Source organism: Mauremys reevesii, linkage group 6 (assembly GCF_016161935.1).
Source record: "Mauremys reevesii isolate NIE-2019 linkage group 6, ASM1616193v1, whole genome shotgun sequence".
Taxonomy (NCBI): Eukaryota; Metazoa; Chordata; order Testudines; family Geoemydidae; genus Mauremys; species Mauremys reevesii.
In genome coordinates, this window is record NC_052628.1 from 79,223,208 (window position 1) to 79,246,763 (window position 23,556).

A 23,556-nucleotide genomic window follows, 5' to 3' on the forward strand; every position below is an offset into this window, starting at 1 on the left:
AAGAAAATAGACTTCAGGAGCTAAATTCATTCCTGATGCAACTCCAGGGAAGCAGGATTATACTAGGGATGAATATTGCTAACATCATAGCATGTTTTTTTATTACTGTGATACATTATTGTATGCCATCTTTCTTAAGAGGTTAGCTACAGCCTTGTGAAGGCCAGTCTGGAATTATTTAATAGTTTCTTTGTACCTCAGTAGATTTTCAACAAAAGGCATGTCCACTTAGCACTTGAGTAGTTAATGGCCAGCATATTGATTAGACACCATAGACCAAGTTCGACTCTGACTTATGCCCATGCTATCCCATTCAAAACAACAGAGATGGAGGGTGCAGATATTGTCTCGCCTCCTCATCCTGTGTCTTGAGGATCTATCATCCAACTACAAAATATTTACTATGGGCCTCTTAGCCGGAAAGAAACTTTTACCTTTTTTCCCTTGTGGACAGGTTCCTGGGAAAAAGAATTCTTCCTGCTCCCCAGTATAACCAATGCAAACCAAAATCAGCATTCTATTCAAGTCAGTAGGAAGAGAAGGAAGCAGTATAAGGAGTGTCGATAAGTACATGAGGGCTGCTAACCCTAGGTTCAGTTTGTTAGCCCCGAGGCCTCTGGGCTGCATTTAGACAAGGGCGGAAAAGATACTTTGAGAAGTATTATAGAATCTACACAGTTTGAGAAATTGTAAAACCAAGGTTCTTAAGAACAATTTCACTTACTACGTTTCTGTTGCTGTCCAGCACAATGAGACCCTGATCTTCATTAGGGCCTCTAGGGGGTATCCTAGTAAAACTACCACTGCCAAAAATAATGGGAAGAATAAAAGGGAACTTAATTTAAGTGTTCAGAATTAAGAACTGTGCAGTGAAAACTGATTATTGTTTTATTTTGGTCATGTTCCATAATAAGAGTACAAGGCAGTCCCTTGTTGACATTGATGTCTGTGAAACAAACAAAAATGCAAATGCATCTTCACACAGCATGTAGTTAACTTTAGCCTTCATTCCAGCACTCACAGGTCATCTGGTTCCTTTTAGAGCAGAGAAGTCTAACTTTCTGATATTGTTAAACACGTCTAATGTTTTTCATTTATTGGTACTAAGAGCACACTTTACAGACCCTGGCCACTGGAATCTTTTCTGAATTATTTTTCATTGGACCCTGATTCATATTTAATGAATATTGATTGTTTTTAGGCACACTAGTTCACCAAGTGGAAGCTTGAATAATTAATATTTGCACTCCGGTTGTACTGGGATCATCAAATTTTTTTACAGTTTATAAATAAGGCTATGGGTATTTTTAGTAAAAGTCAGGGACAGGACACGGGAAATAAATAAAAATTCACGGCTCGTGACCTTTTCATGACTTATACTAAAAATACCTTTGATTCAATTTGGGGGGGGGAATGCTGGGGGAGCATGGGAAGACCCCACAAGGGGGGGTATCCGGGGCCAGCAGCAACAGCTGCTGGCTGGCGGGAGACCGCTGCTTGGGGCCACAGACAGCGGCTGCTCCAGCCGGCCACCCGGGGACCGCATCTGGGGCCGATGGACTGCAGCTGCTCCAGCCGGCCAGGGACTGCTACCTGTGGCCATGGACTGCAGCTGCTCTGGCTGGCCACCTGGGGACTGCTGCCTGGGGTCACAGATTGCGGCTGCTCTGTCTGGCTGCCTGAGGACCATTGCCGGGACCATGGGAGCAGAGGGTGATATGGCCAGGGCCGCCCAGAGGATTCAGGGGGCCTGGGGCAAAGCAGGGGAGCTGCGGTGCTTGTACTCACCCGGCAGCGGTCCGGGTCTTCGGCGGCGGGGGGCCCTTCAGTCGCTCCACGTCTTTGGCAGCACTGAAGGGCCCCCCGCTGCCAAAATGCCGCCGAAGACCCAGAGCGACTGAAGGGCCCCCTGCTGCCGAAATGCTGCCGAAGACCCGACCTGCCTCCAGGCCAGGGCTCGCGGGGCCCCTGTGGGACCCCACTTCCCTCCCTCCCCCCGGGTGGCCCTGGGTATGGCTGTCCCCAGGGCTGCTCCAGCAGTGGTGGGTGTGGTTGTCCTGGGGCCACCTGAGCAGCTGACCCCAGAGCCAGCTGCATTGGCGGCCCTGGGGTCAGCCACACTGGCCCATGCATAAGTCATGGAGGTCACAGAAAGTCATGGACTCCGTGACTTCCACAACCTCTGTGACAGACATGGAGCCCTAGTTATAAATGATGAAATGTTCTTTTTAATAAAAAAAAAATTTCCCCTTGCCAGAGGTAAGCAGAGTCTCACTGTAAATGAAACTCAGTGCCCTGTATGAAAGTTCAGCCTATTTGTGGCCAGTTAAAGTGCATTCTCTCTGAAGTGAACTGCAGAGTCTTTTACAGATTCTATATGACCAAAAGTCGAAGCAAAAATCAGCCACCTCTCTATGTTCTCAATGTCTGATACTATAGATCAGTGATTTTAATAGACTTGTGGAAGAGCTAGTCTCAAGAAATTGGTCACTGGGAACAATATTTTTATTTTTTTATGGTGGTGAATGCACATACTAAGGTCAGTGTCCTTAATACACAGGCTAGCATGGACAATTTCTGATTTATTTCTGAAAGTTAATTGGAGGGGGCACTTCCAGGACCCAAGGACAGCAAGAGAAGGTCATGTACCACACACTGGTTTTCAAATGATGGACTGGGGCTTTTTTGCTCACTATGGGCTGTCTTGTGGCATTTACACTGTATCATTACATTGACGGCAGAGGAGTGCTTTCCTACCCAGAAAGAGCACCAGGAAAGACTGTATGTAAGAGTTTTGCCTGGGGATTGGCCCATGAAGTATGGCTATATCCAGCTTTAAAATTTCCACTAAAACACTGTAATTATAATCCCATATGTTTAGGGACTACAAACCCTATGATGATAAATTTCCCCTCTGAATTAAAATCTAACCTGTGAGCCTGAGAAATGATTCATTTTCTGTAACATACATGGAAAATTCATTATGAGAATTAAATTGTAAAACCATAAAAAAATAATATTAGGCGCAGCTAAGTGTTTAATCTATTTTGCCTTATCTTAATTTCTGACAAGCTGTTTGTCATGTTTCTAAGACTAGGATTTTCTCTTCCTAAAACTCTCTAAATGCTTTCCTATAAAAATGGGTAATTATGCCCTACTCAGGATCTTGCTTTTACTCCTATACATTTGCAACAAACATAGTATATTTGTTTAGCTAGGCAGATATGATCATTGACTTTCAAAAGAGGACAGCATATTACTCCACTGTACTGCACTTTGATTAAAAATAAAACACTATGTAACTGGAGTTTCTGATTAGAGTTCAAAAAGTCTAAGGTTCAACCTCAAAATACAATACTGTTGACCTCGACAAGAGACAGGCTCAAGACACAAAACTTACATCCACATCTGCATCATGATTTCAGACTTCTCCATAGTTCACAGGTGTTTGGATCTGAACTTTTGATTTTGGTCCATCTGTAATTTGAACAGCTCATTTTGATTGATTTCAAATGTTTAATACAGTTCTTGGGATTGTCAGTGTCTTAATGCCTTCATTCAAACAATTTCTGTGATCATGGCACTAAAAAAGAATGTATGCTATAAACAGCTGCAAGTGAAAACAGAGGATTATGATTATAATTCATAAAATATCGAAGCTACATAGTAATTTGGAGTTAATTTATTCATAAAAGCAGAAAAACATTCTTCTCGCCTAGTAAAGATTTTGATACTTTAATCTTTCTCTTTTCCTGAATTTCTGGTGTTCTGCATTATTTTAGCATTGTAAGTGCCCTAACTTTTTTCTTTTTTAGGCTCTACAAAACGTTTGGGTCTCCTTTAAATAGATTATTAAGAATCCTCATGACGATATCAAAGCTGTCCTCCAACTTTCCTGAATAACTATGTAAGTGTTTGAACAGAATCCTGAATTATTCTGTTTATTTAGTAGCTAAGTGTTTTACTAGTGCAGATTCATCCCCTTACCTAGGGCTGAAGGTTTGGGCAACTTCTGCATCCTTCATAATTCATAATTTGTGAAGTTTTGAAAAAATTGTCCTTTTGCTTTGGAAAGTGGAGATGTGGACCTTGTGGGACTTCTTTAAAGAACCCACAAAGGAGGGATGTTTTGTGACCCTTCTCAGTGGCAGAAATAGAGCATTAACTTGTTCTCACCCTAGTGTCTTCAGTGTCTGTCCGCATGAGAGTCTCATCTCAAACCTCACTAAACTGAGTTTGTAAGAGACTGGTAGTAGCTCAATACTTAACTAGTTACATGGTACCAAATTTGGCAATCTCTTGTATAGACTTTGTTGAAAGACCTGGATGTGCTGTAACTTCATTGAAGCAATGTGCCTAGAACATTTTGAAAACTATTCTGCCATGTGATCTGTCTACTTTAGACAAGAAAAGATGCTCTTTACAGCTAGGTCCTCCATGTTAAATGGATAAAGAACAGACTGACTGACAGGCATGACAAATAGTTGTCAATGCAGAATCATCATTAAGTTGGGTGTGTTGCTGGTGGGATTCTGTAGGGATTGGTACTAGACCAGGTACTAGTCAACATTCTGATCAATGAGGTGGAAGTAAATATTAAACCAATGTTGATAAAAATTTACAGATGACACAAAGATTGGGGGAGTGGTAAATAATGAGGAGAGGAGGGCAGTTATACGGAGCAATTTGGATTGCTTGGTAAGCTGGGCCTAGTCAAACAAAATGAGTTTTAATACAGCCAAATGCAAGGTTATACATTTAGGAACAAAGAATGCAGGCCATACCTACAGAGTGGGCAAATGTTATCTTGGAAAGCAGTGATTCCAAAAAGGATTTTAGGCTCATAGTGGACAAACAACAGAACATGAGTTCCCAGTGTGATGCTGTGACAAAAAAGAGCTAATGTTATCCTTGGACGTATAAACAGGGAAAGAGTGAATAGGAGCCCAGAGATGAGACCAATATTGGAATACTGTGACCTGTTCTGGCATCCACATTTTAAAAATGATATTGAAAAATTGGAGCGGACACAGAAAAGAGGCATAAAAATGGTTTGAGGGTTGAAAAAAAATGCCTTACATTGAGAGATTTGAGGAGCTCAATCTACATAGTTTATCAAAAAGAAGAACGAGAGCTCGCTTGATTACTGTGTGTAAGTAGCTTAGTAGGGAGAAAATACAAGGAACTAAAGGGCTCATTAATCTAATCTAGCAGAGAAAGGCCTAACAAAGAAAACAAAAACAGAACAAAAAACAAAAAGCAATGGCTGGAAGCTAAAGTCAGACAAATTCAAATAAAAAATAAGGCAACACTTTTAACAGGAAGGGTGATTATCTATTGGACAAACTACCAAGGGGAATGATGGGTTCTCTATCTCTTGATATCTTCAAGGCAAGACTGGATCTCTTTCTGGAAAATGTGTGTTAATCAGTGACAAGTACTTGGGCTCAATACAGGGTAAAGTGGGTGAAAATCTCTGCTCAGTGTTACATAGGAGATTACACTAGGTGATCTAATGGTCCCTTCTGGCCTTAAAATGGATGAATGCTAGTGATACTTGATCTAAGCAATCAGGCGTAGGTTGCCCCAAATATATTACTAAGTTCATTACATGGTACTATCTAAGCACTTGTTTCAATTTAAGACCTGAACCTCCACCACTGGAATCAGTATGGGTTTTACCATTGGCTTCACTGGGAACAAGATCAGGCATTTTCTCTGTGTAAATTATAGTTAATTTACTTACCCATTGTGCCTCCTCAGATGTTTAGCCAATAGGAAGCTTTCTGGTTGTACAAGGTTTCAAACAGATCAGTTAACATTGCTGGAAAGATAAAATCAAACACCCAGGGAATACAATGCTCAACACGGTGGAACCCCAGTCCTGATTGTGGCCTCCGAGCACTATTGTAATCCTAATAAATAATAATACCAAAGTCCGGTGGATTTGTGAAACTCCCTGAAGCCGCAACTTTAATCTCAAAAACATCTCACAGTTTATTCTTGCTAAGAAGTGGGTCTTATCTGTGAGTTTTCAGACTTCTGAGCCGAGGAAAAAATAGATACAGCTTTCAGTTGTAAGAGCTAAAACAACTCCAGACACATTCTACTCTCGTATGTGGGTGCGAGGCTCCCACTAATGGAATACTTTAAAAAAAAACTGTTTCCACATAAGTGATAGTGAGGAGTATTTTATTGCTTGGCACAGTGTACATTGAGGGTTGAAAAAAAATGCCTTACATTGAGAGATTTGAGGAGCTCAATCTACATAGTTTATCAAAAAGAAGAACGAGAGCATGGTTGAGATAGGAAACATTTATGTTGTTGGGTGAGCTGTCTGGTGTTTCCCATTTTCGAGGAGCATTGTTTATGCCTCGTAATATTCCTTACCAACCAGAAAGTTAAACTTATATGTGTTTTAATAACAAAGTCCCCATGTTATGCTACATAAACATGGACTAAATTTATCAGAAATACTTATCTAGAGACTGCTTATCTAGAAACTGCCAGTTCTGCACATGCATGCTGAGGTGAACAGAACCCTTTTTTTTGTTTACTTTTCAAAATTGCCAATGAACCAAAAAAATTATTTTCACAGTTTTAATATAAATTCCCTTTTCAGAGTAGAATAAACTTTAATGGATTGATTCTCCTTTTGTTACACACCGATGATTTCCATTAACATTAGTAGGAATAAAACACATGCATAGATGTGCGAAATGAGTCATATGTCCATGTGACTTCAGAAGGGCAAAAATCTGTCTCTTGTTTTTAGTCTTTCAGCTCAGAGAGCTGCTTTATTCTACAAAGTTGCAGTTCTGGAAATTCATCCAACTTTTTCTAGGACAGTAAGTGCTGGAGCCAGAAACGCAAGGAAAATCACCTTTTGATTGATTTCTACCAACTGTTTGGGCTGTGAAGAGCAGTGATATTCCTAAACATACAGAGGAGCTTCAGTTATGGTGGTTTTGAGATTAGAAGACAAAGTGTGCGAGGGGGACATCCTGGCTCCACTGAAGACAATGGGAGTTTTTCTGTTGACTTCAGTGGAGCCACGTTTTCATTCCAAGTGTTTTGGCATTAGGGGATGCTCCTGGGTGGGGAATCCGTTTCCTTATTTTTCCCCAAATAATGTTGTAAAATAATGTGTAGTAGGGTATAAAAATTTCACACCCTTCAACCCAACTCCCCAGATACCATCACTGCTTTTAGCTTTCTCCCTGTGACACTGATGTCAGCGCTCAGGTGGGTGGGGCAAGTGATGACATCACAAGCAACCGATGAGGTTACAATAGGTGGCTCAGCCTGAATCCCCAGTCTTTGGTGCTCTGAGCTTAAAGTATTTGACCTCCTCCCAGGAGAAACACGCAACAAGCAGACAAACGGCCAGGAATATCTGCCCACACAGGTTAGCCCAGCCTCTGGATAAGGAGTCAATATTAGAGGGGAAAGGGATCGATTCTGATTTTAGTAATCCCCTGGACTAAATCCAGAGACACTACATTGGGATTTCAGATGAGTGCCTCTGGATTTACCCAGGTGAGCAAGCTGGTTCTTCCTTTAGAGTTCCAGAAACATTGGGAGTACTTTAAAAACCCTATCAGCTCTGAAGAAACTTGAAGGACAGAACCAGTGGGTGAAGGGACGTGGGTGTCAATAGGACATGATGGAAATTTCCAAGAAGCCTAAGGGGATTAGACACTCAAATACCTTTAAAAATCAACAGAATCGGTTTGCCCAACTCCCTTGTACTGCTTTGAAAATCCTGGCATGGTTCATACACTTTCTCTCTCAAGCCTAAATATGATAGTCCTGAGTCTGAATCAACTGACAATTAATGGAATATGACAAAGGGTCAGAAGAGGCTAAAGAGCTATATCTGGGGAGTTAGTGAGAGGGAGAGTTTGATTTATTTGGGTTTCATTCTAAGTTCAGCCAAAAACTTAAACTAGGATTTTCAGATCTGCCTAAGGGGATTTGAAAACCAGTCTCCATTTAATTTTAATGGGAATTGGATGTCCTAATTGCTTAGACAGCTTTCAAAATCTCAGACTTCATTTCTCCATCCCTTAGTTCCCCATCTATAAAATGGGAATAATTCCCTCCCTCAGAGGCTAAATTCAGGGATGTGTGAGTCTCAGATACTATGGTAATAGGGGCCTAAATAGGTAGCTATAGTCTGACCTCCCAATGTCATTCACTGGAGGGGGTGGAGAAAGCAGACCATGCAGGAATTGTTGGGTGGAATCCCAAGGTTTGTGTGATGCTGGAGCTCTGACTATGGATTTGGTTTCCAAAGCTGTCCAGAGGATTTAGGTGCCCAATATCTATACATTTTAATAGAATAAGACTGACATACACCCTCTCCCGAAATCCCCCACCCATTTCTCATCTCTCTTCAGACACCCCACTCCTAAATTCCAGTTGTATTTGTGCTAATATCATTATGACCCCCAACAACATAATCTCAGGGTGAAGGGGTTGTAGTGGTGATGTCTTGGTGGGGAGGCCCATCCTAACAGTCGCCCTCTTTCCTTAGCCCGAGGATGTCAGAGTTGGAGAAAGCCTTCCGTAAATTTGCCACGTACGGTGACACGGCTGCCACTGGCAATGATATGACGGGCAAGAACTTCTCCAAGATGTTGAAGGATTGTGGTGTGATGGACGGGAAGGCTGTGACCAGCACCGATGTCGATATTGTGTTCAACAAAGTCAAGTGCGTGGGCAATGGAGAAGAGACGGGAGCAACAGATAAGGGAGGGGAAAACAAAGAGGGGAGAAGAGCTGGTTCCCCAGTGTGAATGCAGTGGGGATGTTCTGGACTTTCTGCTGCCACCACTGGGTCAGGGAGCTGCAGTAACTTCCCATGTCTGTTCCCCTCTCACTGCAGGACCAAAGGCGCTCGCACCATCAACTTTGCTGAGTTCCAGCAGGCCATGAAGGAGCTGTGTGGCAAGCGGTTCAAGGGCAAGTCTCCTGAGGAGGCCCTGCAGGCTGTGTATGCACTGATGGAGGGCAAGGAACCAGCCAACGTGGGTGTAACGGTGAGTACCAGCTCTCCCTAAGGTGTCCCAAACCCGGCACCCCTCACTTCCCTACCCCAGCACCAGAGCTCCCTGCCATCTGTAAAGACCCCAGTTGGGGCAGGAATGAACTCGTTATGAGGACTCTTCTTCCCTTCCACCTGCCCAAGATCCCACTTCACTCAGGGAAAGAATGAGCATAATGTGAGTCATCCCACCATAGTGAGAAAACACCCCACTCAGGGCAGGAACTAACCTAATATGAACTTCATGGAGATATTATATCCCCCTGAGGCAGGAATGAGCCCAGTACAACCCCCACACAGGTCCCCACCCTTTGGGATAGACCTGAAACTATTGTGAACTCCACCCTCAATTCTGTTGACTTTTGCTGGGCCCCGTCTCTTACAGAAAACCACCACAGCTGGTGGGGTTGATAGACTGACAGACACCAGCAAATACACAGGTTCCCACAAGGAACGGTTTGATGAGAGCGGCAAGGGAAAAGGGATAGCTGGCCGTGAAGACGTAACCGATGGCAGTGGCTATGTTGGGGCCTACAAGGGAGCTGGCACCTATGACAAGACACACTAGAGCTGGCACTGCACCTTAGGGAGCCCTACACCCTGTCCTCTCCTGTAACCTAGGAGGGTGGCCATTAAACATCTCATGCTCATTGCACCTTGGCTTCTTTGTGTGTGTGTTATTTCTGGGGGAATACTGCGCCACTCCATGCACGCAGAATTCATGTCCCCTACAGATGTCTTTGCGTCTCTGCAGAAAAAATGACTTCTCACAAGGAAGCAAAGGGAAGTCTTGAGTAGTCATGTGCCCCTCCCCAGCACCACAGGTGTGTCCGTTTGGGCACCCGGAACAATGGGCAGAGAGATAAATTACTGTGGGGGTGGGGGAAGTTGGGGATGACCTGGCTGAAGGCTCCTACCCTGTGCTGAGCTCAGCTGCTAGTTCCGGCTGGGTTGGGGGAGGATGGGACTTCCTCTTCCCTTCACAGGGCAGCTGGGCTGGGGCTGGGTCAGATCTACCCCCAGAAACCTCCCCCGGCTGCAGAAAGCTCTGCACCCTCCCCTCCACTGTCTGCCCCACATCGTTCCTCAGCCATGGGGGAGAGGTCACTGTACAGGGAGCTGCTCCCCCATCTGTCCAACCCCCATGCATCCAGCCCATACCCACATCCTCCCCACTGAGCCCCTCTACACCCAAACCCCCCACCCTGCTGAGCCTCATCCCCTGCATCCGGAGCCCACCCCTGCACCCAGACCCCCCCCGCCACTGAGCACCCTGCACTTGATTCCCCCCCCACCCCAATGAGCCTCCCTTGCACCTGGCTCCCCACTAAGCCCCCACATCCAGCCCCACCCCTGCTGAGCCCTATCTTCCCTAAATCCAGACTCCCCACCCCCACTGAGCCCCAACCACCTTCACCTGGACCTTGCTACAGAGTCCTATCCCCCTGCACCTGGAACTGCCCAACAGCCCATGTGCATCTGGACCCGCCCCCCCCCCACAACAGACTCCCTCCAGGCAACTCACATCCAGATTTCCCCACAAAGAACCCTCTCATCTGGCTTCCCTCACACTAAGCCTCATTACACTTGGATCCGGGCTGAGCCTGCCTGCCTACACCTGGATCAAGGGCCAGGGCTGGGTGTGCATATGAGACTCTGTTCCTTTTACTTGCTATCTTGGTGCACCTGGCATGGAGGGGCAGGGCCCTGGGGTGTTTCTAGGACAGGCCTGGCCCTTGTGCTTTATCAGCGTTGGGTGCAGCCTCACCACCAACTTTGTATTGGGGGCAGCTATGAGATGCTCTCTCACCCCACTGCAATGCTGGAGCCTCCACATTTATTTATGGACAAATAAAATGTGCAGAATTTAAAAATATTGTGTGCAGAATTTTTATTTTTTTTTGGCACAGAATTCCCTCAGGAATAGTTTGTGTGTTTGACTCCCCAATAGGGGTTCCTGGTGTCTGATCAAAAAGGGACCCTGGCAGCTCCAGTCAGCACTGCTGCCCAGGCTGTTAAAAGTCTGATTGGGGGTGGGGGTGGGGGGGTGAAGTGGGGGCCTGCAGCAGCTCTCTCTGTGGAGCTCAGGAGCGGTGTGAGCCCTGGTGGGCAGGGGGTGGATCCCAGCGGAGGGGCTTGGAAAGACTGCAGCTGCCATGGTGGCCCCCTCCCTGCTGCGATGAATACTCCGCGGCCAGCAGGAGCAGAAAGAGGAGCCAGCCCAGCTCCCCACAGATTACATGAAGCTGGTGCGAGGGTAGGAGGCCAGGATGAGCTGCCAGTGGCTGTCCCGTAGCCTGCTCCTGGGGGGCTGCTGCTCCGGGCTTGTCTCGGGACCATGCAACCAGCAGCTAAGGGGCTGTGGACTTGTCAGTCTCCTCCCCAATGGGCTGCGCAGAAGCATGGGGGTAAAGTTGGACTGCTCTCCCTGCGAATGACTCCAAGCAGAGTCAGGCAGCAGTTGGGTGTGGTGATCCCAATGAGTGGCCAGACTGGGGGGACAAAGGAGAGGGGCTGGGGATCACTGCAAATGGGGGGGGAGGGCTGAGGAGGGGACCTGCAGCAGCGTTCTCCCTAGAGCTGCTGTGATTTGGGCTATACTAGGGGATGCAGCAAGCCAGGGGCAGCAGTGGGCTATGTGTGTGTGGCACTTGTCGGGAATTTGCTCCCTCTTCCCCTCCCCCCCACCACATTCCAGAGAACAGGATAAACTTTTGTCCTTGGTGCACTGGCCAAGCCGTGTGTCCAGGATTCATGGCAGAGAGTGCAGCTGCTGAGCTCTGGGCAATGCCAGGGCAGTGCTGGTGTGGCTGCTATTTAAGGGCTCCCCCTAAGCCACCCCAGCCAGAGCCATCCACAGCCTATACCCCATACCCCTGCCCTAGCCAAAACCCCCCTCCCATCCTGGAGCCCCCTCCTGCACCCCAAACCCCTCATCCCTAGCCCCACCCCAGAACCTGCACCCCCAGCTGGCACCCTTATCTCCTCCCACACTCCAAACCCCTTAGCCCCAGCCCAGACCCCCCCCAAGGCCCCAAACCCCTCATCCCCAGAGTCCGCACCCTCAGTCAGAGCCCTCACCTCCCCCTGCCCCAGCCTGGTGAAAGTGAGCGGCGGGGGGGGTGGTGGTGGTGGTGGTGGTGGTGGAGTGAGAACAAGCAATGGAGGGAGGGGGAATTGTGTGATCCGGGGCAGGGCCTTGCAGAATGGGTGGGACCTTGGGACAAGGGGCAGGGCAAGGGTGTTCGGGTTTCTGCAGTTAGAAAGTGGGCAACCCTACTCCCAAATCTAGGATTGCCGGGGGCAGGACAGCTGGTAAATACCTGGATGTGGGATTGGAGGTGTCCCACCCAAACATGAACAGGTCTAGGCCAGCTTAATGCAGGTTCCTGACACTATGCTGTTTTTGGCTGCTGTCTGGTGGACGCCTCAGCTCTAATTTCAGGCATATGTTTATCAAAGCTCCCACTAGGTATGGAGGGAACAGGAATGCAGCCAGCTCTAGAGTGCTGCAGAGAGTGGCAGAAAGCCAATGGGAGGAGCTGCTGAGTTGGGTTGTCAATACAGCTGGGTTCTGGTCTAAGGGGAAAGAGAGGGGAGTGCAGCTATGGCTGAGTTTTTCAGATGATTAGCAATATAGGGCTTATGAAACATGGAGGGGTAGTCTTGATTCCATCCTTTGGTGTGATTTAGTGGTTAGAACAGGCGGGAAGCCAGGAGTTAGGACTCAGCTGTTTATGGGGAGTGGGCTCTTATATGATAACCAAGAGGATAAGTCAGGACGCCTTTAGCTGTTCTGCCACACACTTCCAGTATGACTGCAAGCAAATCACTTCAGCTTTCTGCCTCAGTTTCCCCATGTATAAAATTGGACTAATCTTATTTTCTCCCACCCAATAGACCAAATCCAAGCTCAGTAATGCCAGTGTAAATGTGGAGTAACGCGACTCACGTTCGTGGAGTGACTCCAAGTTTACACATCAGTAATTGAGCAGAAAAACTGGCCCTTAGTCTATCGTGTCTATTTAGATTATGAATGCATTCCTTCCCTACACATAGTTACGCACGCCGTAGAACAAGAGTTCTCAAACTTCAGTGCATCACAACCCCCTTCTGACAACAAAAATTACTACATGACCCCCAGTAGGGGGAGACTGAGCCCTCCCAAGTCCTGTGGCCCTGAGCAGGGGGTGTGGGAGAGCCAAAGACCAAGGACTTCAGTCTCACACAGGGGCCTATAACCTGAGCCCCACCCACCCTTGGTGACTCCATTCAAACATGGTTGTGCCCCGCTTTGGGTCCTGAGCCACAGTTTGAGAACCAGTGCCATAGAACAAGAAGGGAGCGTATGGGCGGATGGTGAATGCGCCATTGGGGGAGGCTAGCCCCAGGCCCCTCTGCCTCCGTGCAAGGCCCCTCCCCTGCTGGAGTCCAGAACACGTGACCAGGTGGCGTGGTGCGAGCACCCTCAACTCCAGAGTGCTGGATGGGCAGCATGCACCCAGCCCTGGGCCTTGTGTGCACAGGCCCCAGTCTCAGCCACAGAAGAGCAGGAAGGGAACTGAAGCAGGCAGGAGGGAGCATGGGGGCGGGTCAGAGTGTGAGTGGAGCCACACCAGGCTGTTTGGGGAGGCACAGCCTTCCCCTGCCTATGCTACCCACTGTCTATGAGGGAGAGCCAAATCACAGCTGGGCTATGAAGAGCAGCTGCCCCAGCAACACAGAACCCCCTAGTAGTAATCTAGAAAGGCAGGGATGACCAGGGTATGAAGTGATGCAGCCAAGGAATCACAGCAGCCTCTAGCGTCTGTCTCAGGAGAAGCAACACGAGTGGGTAGGGAGGGGAGTAACACATGCAGCACAGTGCTCCCTGGTATGAGGTTTGACAGACTGAGCACAGCCAAGGTAATGAGGGTGGCAGCTGCAGCTTCACAGTGCCCCCTTGTGGTGACAGGGCACAGCCAGGGTATGGTGGCATGCCCAGCTACATAGTGCCCCTTCACAACCCGGCTGGTGAGACAAGGCATGACCAGCGTACAAAGGAGGCTTATTGCCATTTTTTCCTGTCCCTCGCTGCAGGCAGCTCTGGAGGTTTCAAATACTTCAGCTAGGGCATGAGATACAGCATGTACCAACCTTCCTTGAATATCCTCCTTCATTACCCACATTCACCCTCTGGCATGACCGTTGACTCTATCCTCATATGACTTCCCCTCCTAAACTGGGAGAAGGTGCCCTGGATGTGAGGAGAGGGGGTAAAAACTTCACTTAGGGAGGCAGTGGGGGGCCTGAAGGGTTTGAGGGGAGGATTTCCCCTGGGATTGTCATTGTACTCTGCCCTCTATTCCACTATGTTTCCATACCTTAACACATTTGGATATATCGTTTAATGTCAAAGCTTAACTCAGAACTTCACAGGTTTTTGATGTTTGGTTTGGGAATAATTGCCTATATTATTATTTATTTGTATTACTGTAGCACCCCTAGTCACAGGACCTCATTGTGCTGGACGCTTTACAAACAGAACAAAAATGAGCCCCTACCCAAAGAGCTTATAATTTATACACGCTCACCCTTAATTCCATCTTTACATAGTATTTGTTTGTAAATAGAATATGAATTTTAAATACTGTATATGTTTAAATATATTAAATATTTATCAGTTACATTTTCAGCCACTGTAGAACCATTAACTATTTAATATAATCCTAACCTATGTAGTTAAGGTTAGTTACTATATTGTTGTAAAGTGCTTTGAGATCCCTGAGTGCAAAGAGGAGCAGACCCACATATTTTTCTTGGAGAAGCAAGAAACACGAACAATATTTCAAAATAGTAGGGGAAATAAACTAAGAACATATGGAGGAAAATACAAGCCTCATCCTTGCATTTTATGGCAGAACTCTGAATAGTCAACACACAGCATCTGTCCTCACTGCTGCTTGTTTTAGTACGTTATGTCCTGTACAATACTGCAAGCAAAGTACATGTACATTAAGAGAGAAGAGGACATTATCCAAAACAGCTATTGCACCAGAGGAACCAATCATAGAACATTCTCTTGTCACTCTGTTTCCCAGGGCAAAGTCGTGTTTTATTTATACAGGCAGCAGGCAACTGCAACCGGTATATTTCATAGCTACTTATTCCTCCTTGTTGGCACTCTTATTTGCTTCCCAAAACAGCTCTGCTTGCCTGATATTGTACTTAGTGTTTGGGAGTCAATGTGACTCAGAGGCTGCAGGACACCATTGCTCCATTCTGGGTGGTAATGGTAGGAGCCATCCCCATAGGGCATGCCCTCAGTGCTCGCTGGGAAGGCTGAGGCCTCCTTCCTTTGCAGCCCAGAGCTCCCTTTCTTTCAATGGGCTGAGAGCCATCCAGGAGGAGAGAGGCCTCAACCCCCGCCTCAGACACAAGCAGAGAACTGTGTGTGAGTACGCTGTCCTGCCACTCCAGCAGTGTGTTCTGTGCATGGGGGCCTTGACAAACAACCTCTCAGGCTATGTCTATACTACCCGCCCGGTAGTATAGTTCATTGAACTCCGAACGCGCTCCCGTCGACTCCGGAACTCCACCGCGAACGGGGGTGGCGGAGTCGACGGGGGAGCCGCGGACTTCGATCCCGCGGCGTCTGGACGGGTGAGTAGTTCAAACTAAGGTAGTTCGAGTTCAGCTACGCTATTCGCGTAGCTGAACTTGCGTACCTTAGTTCGACCACCCCCCCTGCAGTGTAGACCAGGCCTTAGTTTGTGCTCTCCTCTCCCATTGTGGTGGAGCAGACCACGCCGAAGACTAAGGCCTGGTCTAGTTCGAACTACTCACCCGTCCAGACGCCGCGGGATCGAAGTGCACGGCTCCCCCGTCGACTCCGCCACCGCCATTCACGGTGGTGGAGTTCCGGAGTCGACGGGAGCGCGTTCGGAGTTCGATATATCGCGTCTAGATGAGACGCGATATATCGAACTCTGAGAAGTCGAACGCTACCCGCCGACCCAGGCGGGTAGTATAGACATAGCCTGAGAGGAGCCTTGTCTGTGAGGAGATCCTTTCAGGAACTACAGAGGGGAGCTCTGGCATAATTGCGCCCTGCCTGTGAACTATCACTCTTCCAAAGTGATAGAGACTCTTCTAGCATCACACAGACCTTTTACCAGCTGGACTGGTAAAACCATTTGGACAAAATTCTACTAACGCCCAGGGAAAAGAGCAACACTAGAACCCCAGGTGTTCCAGCTCGTCTGGATTTCTTAAAAGATGGCCATGCAAAAACTCTGCTCTTGCAGAACCCCTCCCCACCCCCAAAAAAACCCAACAGCAACATTCTGGGAATAATCTTCATATAGTATTGTTGGTAACTAAGATTTCATTCTTTCTTCCACACGTCACAGAAAATGTCTCTTTTTGTCTCGGTTTACAGTGGCAATGGCCCTCAAGGCCCTGAAATAAACTTGTGAATAAAAAAGCTGATCATAAGAAACGACATCTTCTTTTGTCTCAAAGCAGAAGAAAACTACACATTTTGACTCCCATAGAAAACATTTAACTTTCCCCCCAGTTCTGCTGAACACAGCAAGTACGTAACAGATAGAGTTCAGATCAGCTATTAGATTTCCAGAAATATAAATCAGAGGCTTGATTTCAGGATTACTTTACAGCCTGTATGCATTGTATACAGTATATACTATAACAAAGTATCTGCTGAACAAACTGAACAGCTAGGAATTTAATATATAGGAATAAAATAGTCAGATTTTTTAAAGGAACAGTTTGGATGTAACTAAAAAGAATTGCACAATAATTTCCTGTTATAAAGTTATGTAAACAAATACAAGAGGGGTTAAAAAAAAAAGCTGGCACAGAAGCAGCTGTGGGAGCTTTGGGAACAAATTGTGCGCTTTGTACTTGTGTTTGTGTGTACTGCAAGTTCTGTTTTGCATTAAAATGGATACAATCAGACAATTGAGGGTGACTTTCTGAGGCATGATTTACTCAATACTTCATCCTTTAACCTAAATTGTGCAGTACTGTATCACTAAGAAGAATCAGTACTTGTTCTACTCGCTCAATATATGCAAAAATCTATGAATGCGTCAAGAATGCCAGACTTACAATCCATAGTGTCTAAACCCTTTCACTTTCTGTGAGTGGATGGACAGAGTCACAGTCTATTGAAGAATTTAAAAATAGTACCTGAGCCACACAGGGTTCTGCAATAGCACAGCATGAGTAGAGCCTACAATTGAATGTATAAAGAAAAAGGGGCTGTACTAGCATTCTAAAAAGACAGGAGCAGCCATGCAATACACAATATCTTGTTTGGCCTGGGTTTTTACAATTACTTTGCCAAGTGTCATACAGTAGCTGTGTATTGCAGTGTGCAGAACCCCTCTCTGATATCCAGCAAACAAGGCATGTACCTACCTACTCAGACATGAAGGAGTGGAGTAATAAAGTAGAACTGGGATCTGAAAACCCAATTAAGTACTCGGGTAAGACAGGAAGCACTATAAAAAGTTAGAAGATTTTACATCAGATATATTATCCTGACCTGCAAACTCTGAAAATCAAATGGTAATGTATGTGACTCCTTAACCATTTAATAACTCTCTTCTTTTCTTTTTATATTATTAAACCTTTAGTTTTTAGGTGCTAAAGGATTTGGATACAAGCATAGTTTTGGGGTAAGATCTGAGTTATATCTTGACCTGGGAAAGTGTCTGATCCTCTGGGATTGGAAGAACTTTATAGATGAGGAATCTGTTTTTCAGTAACCTTTCATCATAAAGACCAGGTGTCTTGGTGGTGATAACGACTGGATTGCCTAAGGGGACTGTGTTTTGGCTTCATGTTAACCAGTGTTGTGCTATAGAAGCTCATGTTGTTACTGGTTTGGTAAAGCTAATTATAGAATAAGCCACCTGCTTTGGGGGTGTGACTGGCCTGTTTTATCAGTCCACCCTGAGTTTGGCACTCTCAGCTCTGACCCACACATGCCCTGTTTTACAGTTGTTATAATCTGCAAGGGAATAAGGGAAAGCTTAAATGCTCTGTTTCTGTAATTCATCGCTCTTGCTCATAAACCCATTCCTACCCCTCACTTTCTTGCTTCTCCAAGAAATAAAAAAATCAAAACACAATAGCCATTGTTTTGTAGGCTGCATAGTGTTTCTGGCTTGTCTCTGCAGAGCCTGCAAGAGGAGCACAACAAATGGGTTTGCTAGAACTGCCCTGCATCCTGGTGGCATTGATAAAACTGAGAAGGAATATTGCACAAACCAGCAATATTTTATTCCAAATGTGGAAAAGAAAACCATTTATGTTCACTCACAGTAGTGCAGTCATGTCTTCAAAATAAACATGTAAATATGGATTCAAAGAAGCAACTGCACTCCTAATATTGTAGTTTTTGTCTGTGTGCCAAATGACTTGCTGTGCTTTTGAACCTTTGTTTTGAAAAGGGGAAGGCAGCCATTGCAACACCTCTTCCATGCCTCTTCCCCAGCATCTGGCACTGGGCAGAAGCACTGGGAGGCTAGTGCTGCATCCTCTCCCTCAGGGCATTCCTCTGGCCCAGAGGGATGTTCAAGGAGAGTGAATGTGGCTAATCTTTGTGCAGAGGTGCCAGGCAGATAGAGTCCTGCGCCCATTCTCTCTCTTGCAGGGACAAACTGTCACTGAAGCCGGTTACTTGTATGGCAATGTAAAGCATTTAATATGATGGGCAGTCTTTGGTATCTGTATATTTATACCTGCTGGCTGTAAAGGAGTTCACGGAAATGAGAGCTATGAGTGTGATGGTCCATCAAGGTGTGGTACTCTGTGGAAAAGCTGAGGTGACTGAAGGAAAAGGTGAATCTCTCAGTCATTCAAAAAGGCAATGACTAGGCTCAGTGAATATTTCTGTGTATGTTAAGGTATCTAGCTGCTATTCACCTCAACTAATAGGTAGGGCTAAGGCTCAGGGGAAATGTGGGTGATTGCTATAACTGTTACCCTAACCTGAGATAGCTATGCTAAATTGGTATTAAATAACATTCTATCGTTACTTTCATTTATGTTTCTAGAGGTAAGCTACGCTACCCGAGACTGACATGCCAGTTTTGTTAAAATTCATGAGCGAAGCAACATTCAAATAGTGCTTCGATGGGATGGGAGACTTCCATGGAATGACTGGATGCTCCAGGCAGGGAGGTATTGATTTGATAGGTGGCATGCATCCCTCTGAGTTAGTACTCAAGCTCTGAAGGCTAGCTGTACTCCCTGAGATGCTTTCCTTCGCTATGGTCATTAAAATAGCCCAGGATACTTTTTGCAAGAATTAGAGGTGCATTTTCCTGGACAAAATTTATTGCAGGAAGTTACATACAGCAAGCCTAAGATTTCCACTCTCATTCACTTAGTAGTTACAATATTCTTTTCCTCTTGCCCTAACGTGTACAGTGTGTTACTGTGTGCTCTTCAACAACGGTCATGTTTTATCCCAGAGTTGGCTGCACTTGAATGGTAGGGGAAGTGATGGATTTATTTAATTAACTTACTTTTTTCTAAATATATAATCAAAGTGAAAATGCAAATTAAATTAAAGGTAGTTACAGAAAATAAAAGGTAAAGTATTTAGAGAATAAGAGAGAATTAAAAAGATTAAATCTATTCAATCACTGCCATCTGCTGGCAAGATGTGTTTCTTACAGCTGGATCAGCACAATTCTAAGTGACTAATGGATTGAGGAATATTATTATTGAACATTTAAAAATAAAGAGAGACAGTTTCAGATGTTTAGTCTGCACCTGTTACCAGTTCTAGCTGTAATTATTTTAGTTGATGAAATTTATGGGTATTATTTTTGGTTCTTAGTTTTAAAAAAAATCTTCGCTTGGTATATTTCCTCGGTATATTTAGAGTTTATCTACACACTGGTTCTTTTCAGTTTCTTTAAGTAAGCAATAAAGAGGGATGAGTGAGTGGGAGCAGAGTACAACTAAGTACAAAGATGTAAGTGATTAAAACAGATGGTCACTGACATGATATCGAATGCTTTACATAAATCAATCTTAGAGATTATACTTTTCCATCAATGTAATAAATACACCTCTCTGAGAGGTGGTAACTAAGTGCAAGGAATAATTCCTCCAGTAACCTATCAGCATGTACAGTGGGGGTTAGGTTGACCTAATTATGTCTCTCAGGGTGCAGGTGTAGACCAGGCCTGACTAAGGGAATCACAATCTGGCTCAAAATAAACAATCACAGTAATTTGACAAACACATATTCTCTACCTTGTATCAGTAATGGTTATAATTATTTTTATTATTACCTGTTTTCTATCACAGTCAAATATATTTTAAAAAAGGATTCTTATTACAACCAAACCTTTTACAAAAGAATACCTTTAATTTCAGTTTAATAATATATTCATTTAGGTCACAAAACTTTGTATTCATACACTGTAGGCTTTTATAGCAAAGCTAAAAAACTATAAAATACTACTAATCAGGATCTTTCTTCACTTTTAAAAATGTTTTAAAAAAGAAATTGGAGGAGGTTGGTCCTCCCCAACTTTGTCACATTAGGCCATGCTCTCAGAAGGACCAAGAGCATGTGGAATTATAGCACTTGCTTGGTGATGGGATTTATACTTAAATCTCACTTGTTTTTGATTTACATCCAATTTACATGAACAGGTGGATTACCGCACATGGAGATTCTAAATTTACTGTGCAAAAGTGAGTGCTCAAAAATCAAACAGCGGCAACTTCTGGACAATGTGGCCATGCAGACAAACAGATGCTGAGATATCTAGCTTTTCAAACCAACCAATTTACATATTGTTCCCACTTGGATAAAGATAAATGGCCTTCATTTTCAAAAGCAACTCATGGTTTTGAGTGTCTTTAAATATCAGGAACCTTTACAATGTCTTCCATTGGACACCTCAAAACTAAGGCATTGAAAAATAACTAGTCACTTTTGAAAATGTAGGCCATTTATCCTTAATTTAGTAAAAAGAAACAAATTTTCTTACATTACATCTACAGGACCTACAAATGTGTCACAATGGAAACCAAACTTCTATAACCCTCTTCTATGTTTGAAACATTGGCACCGTTTAACTAATTTCTTTTTCAAAGGACAAAAATACTATCTAAACTAAATTTTAAAATACCCAGTTAATTTTATGGTAAAATACATATGTTCTGAAAAGACATAAAAATAAATATATCAAGCCTTAAACATTATTCTTCAGTACCTTTACATACCCATATTTCCTGTAAAAATAAAATGTGTATCAATTTATGTGCAAGCCAATAAATTAATTTTGGGAACTAGTTATCTTATAAGAATAGTCTACATATATTTGGAAGGTGTAAACACCAAGAATTATTTAGGATTGAATACAGGGCTCAAAATTAATATTGGAGTATGGGGCTGTAATTAAGAAATGTAACGAAAACTTAGGCTACATATCAGGATAAATTTGGAATATTTAAAATGAGACTGGAGAAAAGTATATAATAGGGAACAATGAAGGGAACTCTATGATTTATCATCTTTATACAGTGCCAGAGATAGTTTGGGGCATTGCAAATGAACGGAAGGACAAGGACTTCTTCCTGAAGGGTTTACAATCTAATGCAAGATGAAAGCTATAATGGTAACACACACACTAACATTATGGGAAGGGCAAAGGTAATGAAACTGAGGCAGATGCATCCCTTGGGATAAAGGGATTGGGGGTGGGGATGCTCTGATTCCTGCAGAGTGAGAAGTGAAAAACTGGTTGCACTTCAAATGTCTTTTGAGTTCCCTTTTTATGCAATTTTGTTATAAAATATTAAGAATGCTGGTACCTACAATTCAAGGAGGATATTGATAAATTGAAGAGGGTTCAGAGAAGAGCCATGAGACTGATTTAAGGATAGAAAATATGCCTTCTAGCTCAATCTATTTAGTTTAACAAAGAGAAGGTTAAGAGGTGACTCGATTAAGTATCTAGATAGGGAACAAATATTTAATAATGGGCTTCTCAATCCAGCAGAGGAAGGTGTAAAACAATCTAATGGCTGGAAGTTAAAGATAGACAAATTCAGAATGGAAATACGATGTCATTTTTTGACAGCAGGAGTAATTAGCCATTGGAACACTTTACCAATGGTCATGGTGGATCCTCTAATCACGGACAATTTTTAAAATCAAGACTGGATCTCTGTAAAAGGTATGCTCTAGGAATTTTGGGGAAGTTGTATGGCCTGTGCTGGAGCTCTGACTAGATGATCACTACGGTCCCTTCTGGCCTGGGAATCTGTGGAAGTTGGATGGATGGGCGTTGTGGAAAAGGAGGTATTTGAAAGAGGGGGTGGTGACTGTTTGGCATACAGCATAGGGAATCTGTTAAAGGACATTGGAAGAAGAGGACAAAGGTAAGACAGAAAAGGAAATGCTTCCATTGGCCAACCAATGCTCTCTCAGCTAATGCAGGCACAGACAATAAGTTTAATACTGAGCAACATTAACTGAGGCATTGTTACCCCCCTTTTCTAGAATGGAGTATGCCCCAAGAACTCCTCCTGCATATATAACTATGCCCCTAGACAAGCTGGGGAGTCCTGGATAGAAAGAGGTCGGGGGAGGGGGGAAGAGGATAATTCAGAGGGGAATGGATGCTTCCTTGCCACATGGCAGGGATTCACAAATTCTGTTTCCTCTCTACTTGCATTACTGCAGGGGAGTGTAGGGCTTTTTACTTTGAGAGGATTTCAGCTTAGGAACTTCTGAGCAATTTTTAGGGTAAATACCAGTAGTGAGAAAATTAGTAGCAAGGCTTTTATGCTGGCTCTATATTCAAATATAGGCATGAGAGGAAGAGTGATGAAAGAGAGAAAATAGAATTTGCAATACACACCCCTCCCTCCAAAGACAAGAAGGCTGTATGTAAAATAAAACAAACTTAATTTAGTAGAATTCTAAAGATCTATTGTGCTGTCTTTGCTGCACACAGTGTAGCAATGTCTGTTTTTTAAAAGATATGTAAGGGCCGGAAATTGCACTGAAAGCAAGTAAAGGCATCTATTACAAAGGGCTTTGCTTTGAACTTTGACAACATAAAGAGCTTCAGCAGTACCAAACTGAAGTCATGATGTTTTCTAAAGCTAAAACTTTTGGCTTTCATTTTCAGAAGGGGGCTTGCAGCAGACCAAAGTGCGCATAAGGTCCATAGTATCCACATTGTTAATGTGAAATATCATAATAGTAGTTACGTAGTCTGAGCTCAACAGCAGAAAATCCTGGTCGCTCATCAACCCTGTAAGAGGAAGAGAGATATGACTGTACAGTAATTGGAAAGCTGTGAAAGGAATGGCCTTTGGACCACTCTTCCATCTCCTTATAGCTCCAGACTTTGCTGAAGGTTCCCAAGATTATTTTATTAGAATTACCACCAGAGAGAACACCAAATGGTGATTGTCACACTAAAGTACATCCAGATCAACTAACCCATCATATAGAC

At 44.3% G+C, this 23,556-nt stretch overlaps 2 protein-coding genes across 4 annotated transcripts in view; one reads left to right on the forward strand and one right to left on the reverse strand.

Annotated features, from left to right (window-relative positions):
* Positions 1-7,252: 7,252 nt before the first annotated feature.
* LOC120407427 (tubulin polymerization-promoting protein family member 2-like) lies at positions 7,253-9,709 on the forward strand. Its single transcript, XM_039543065.1, has 4 exons — positions 7,253-7,408; positions 8,540-8,716; positions 8,891-9,044; positions 9,435-9,709. Exons 2-4 carry the CDS (start codon positions 8,547-8,549, stop codon positions 9,615-9,617), a joined length of 507 nt encoding a protein of 168 aa, XP_039398999.1. The 5' UTR covers positions 7,253-7,408; positions 8,540-8,546; the 3' UTR covers positions 9,618-9,709.
* A 10,713-nt stretch (positions 9,710-20,422) lies between these two features.
* Positions 20,423-23,556, reverse strand: part of SYK (spleen associated tyrosine kinase) — a 94,248-nt gene continuing 91,114 nt past the window's right edge. For all 3 annotated transcript variants that reach the window (XM_039544787.1, XM_039544788.1, XM_039544786.1), the window contains one exon: positions 20,423-23,352. In XM_039544787.1, coding sequence (XP_039400721.1) covers positions 23,280-23,352 — 73 coding nt within the window. In that variant the 3' untranslated portion in view covers positions 20,423-23,279. The remainder of the gene's footprint in view (positions 23,353-23,556) is intronic.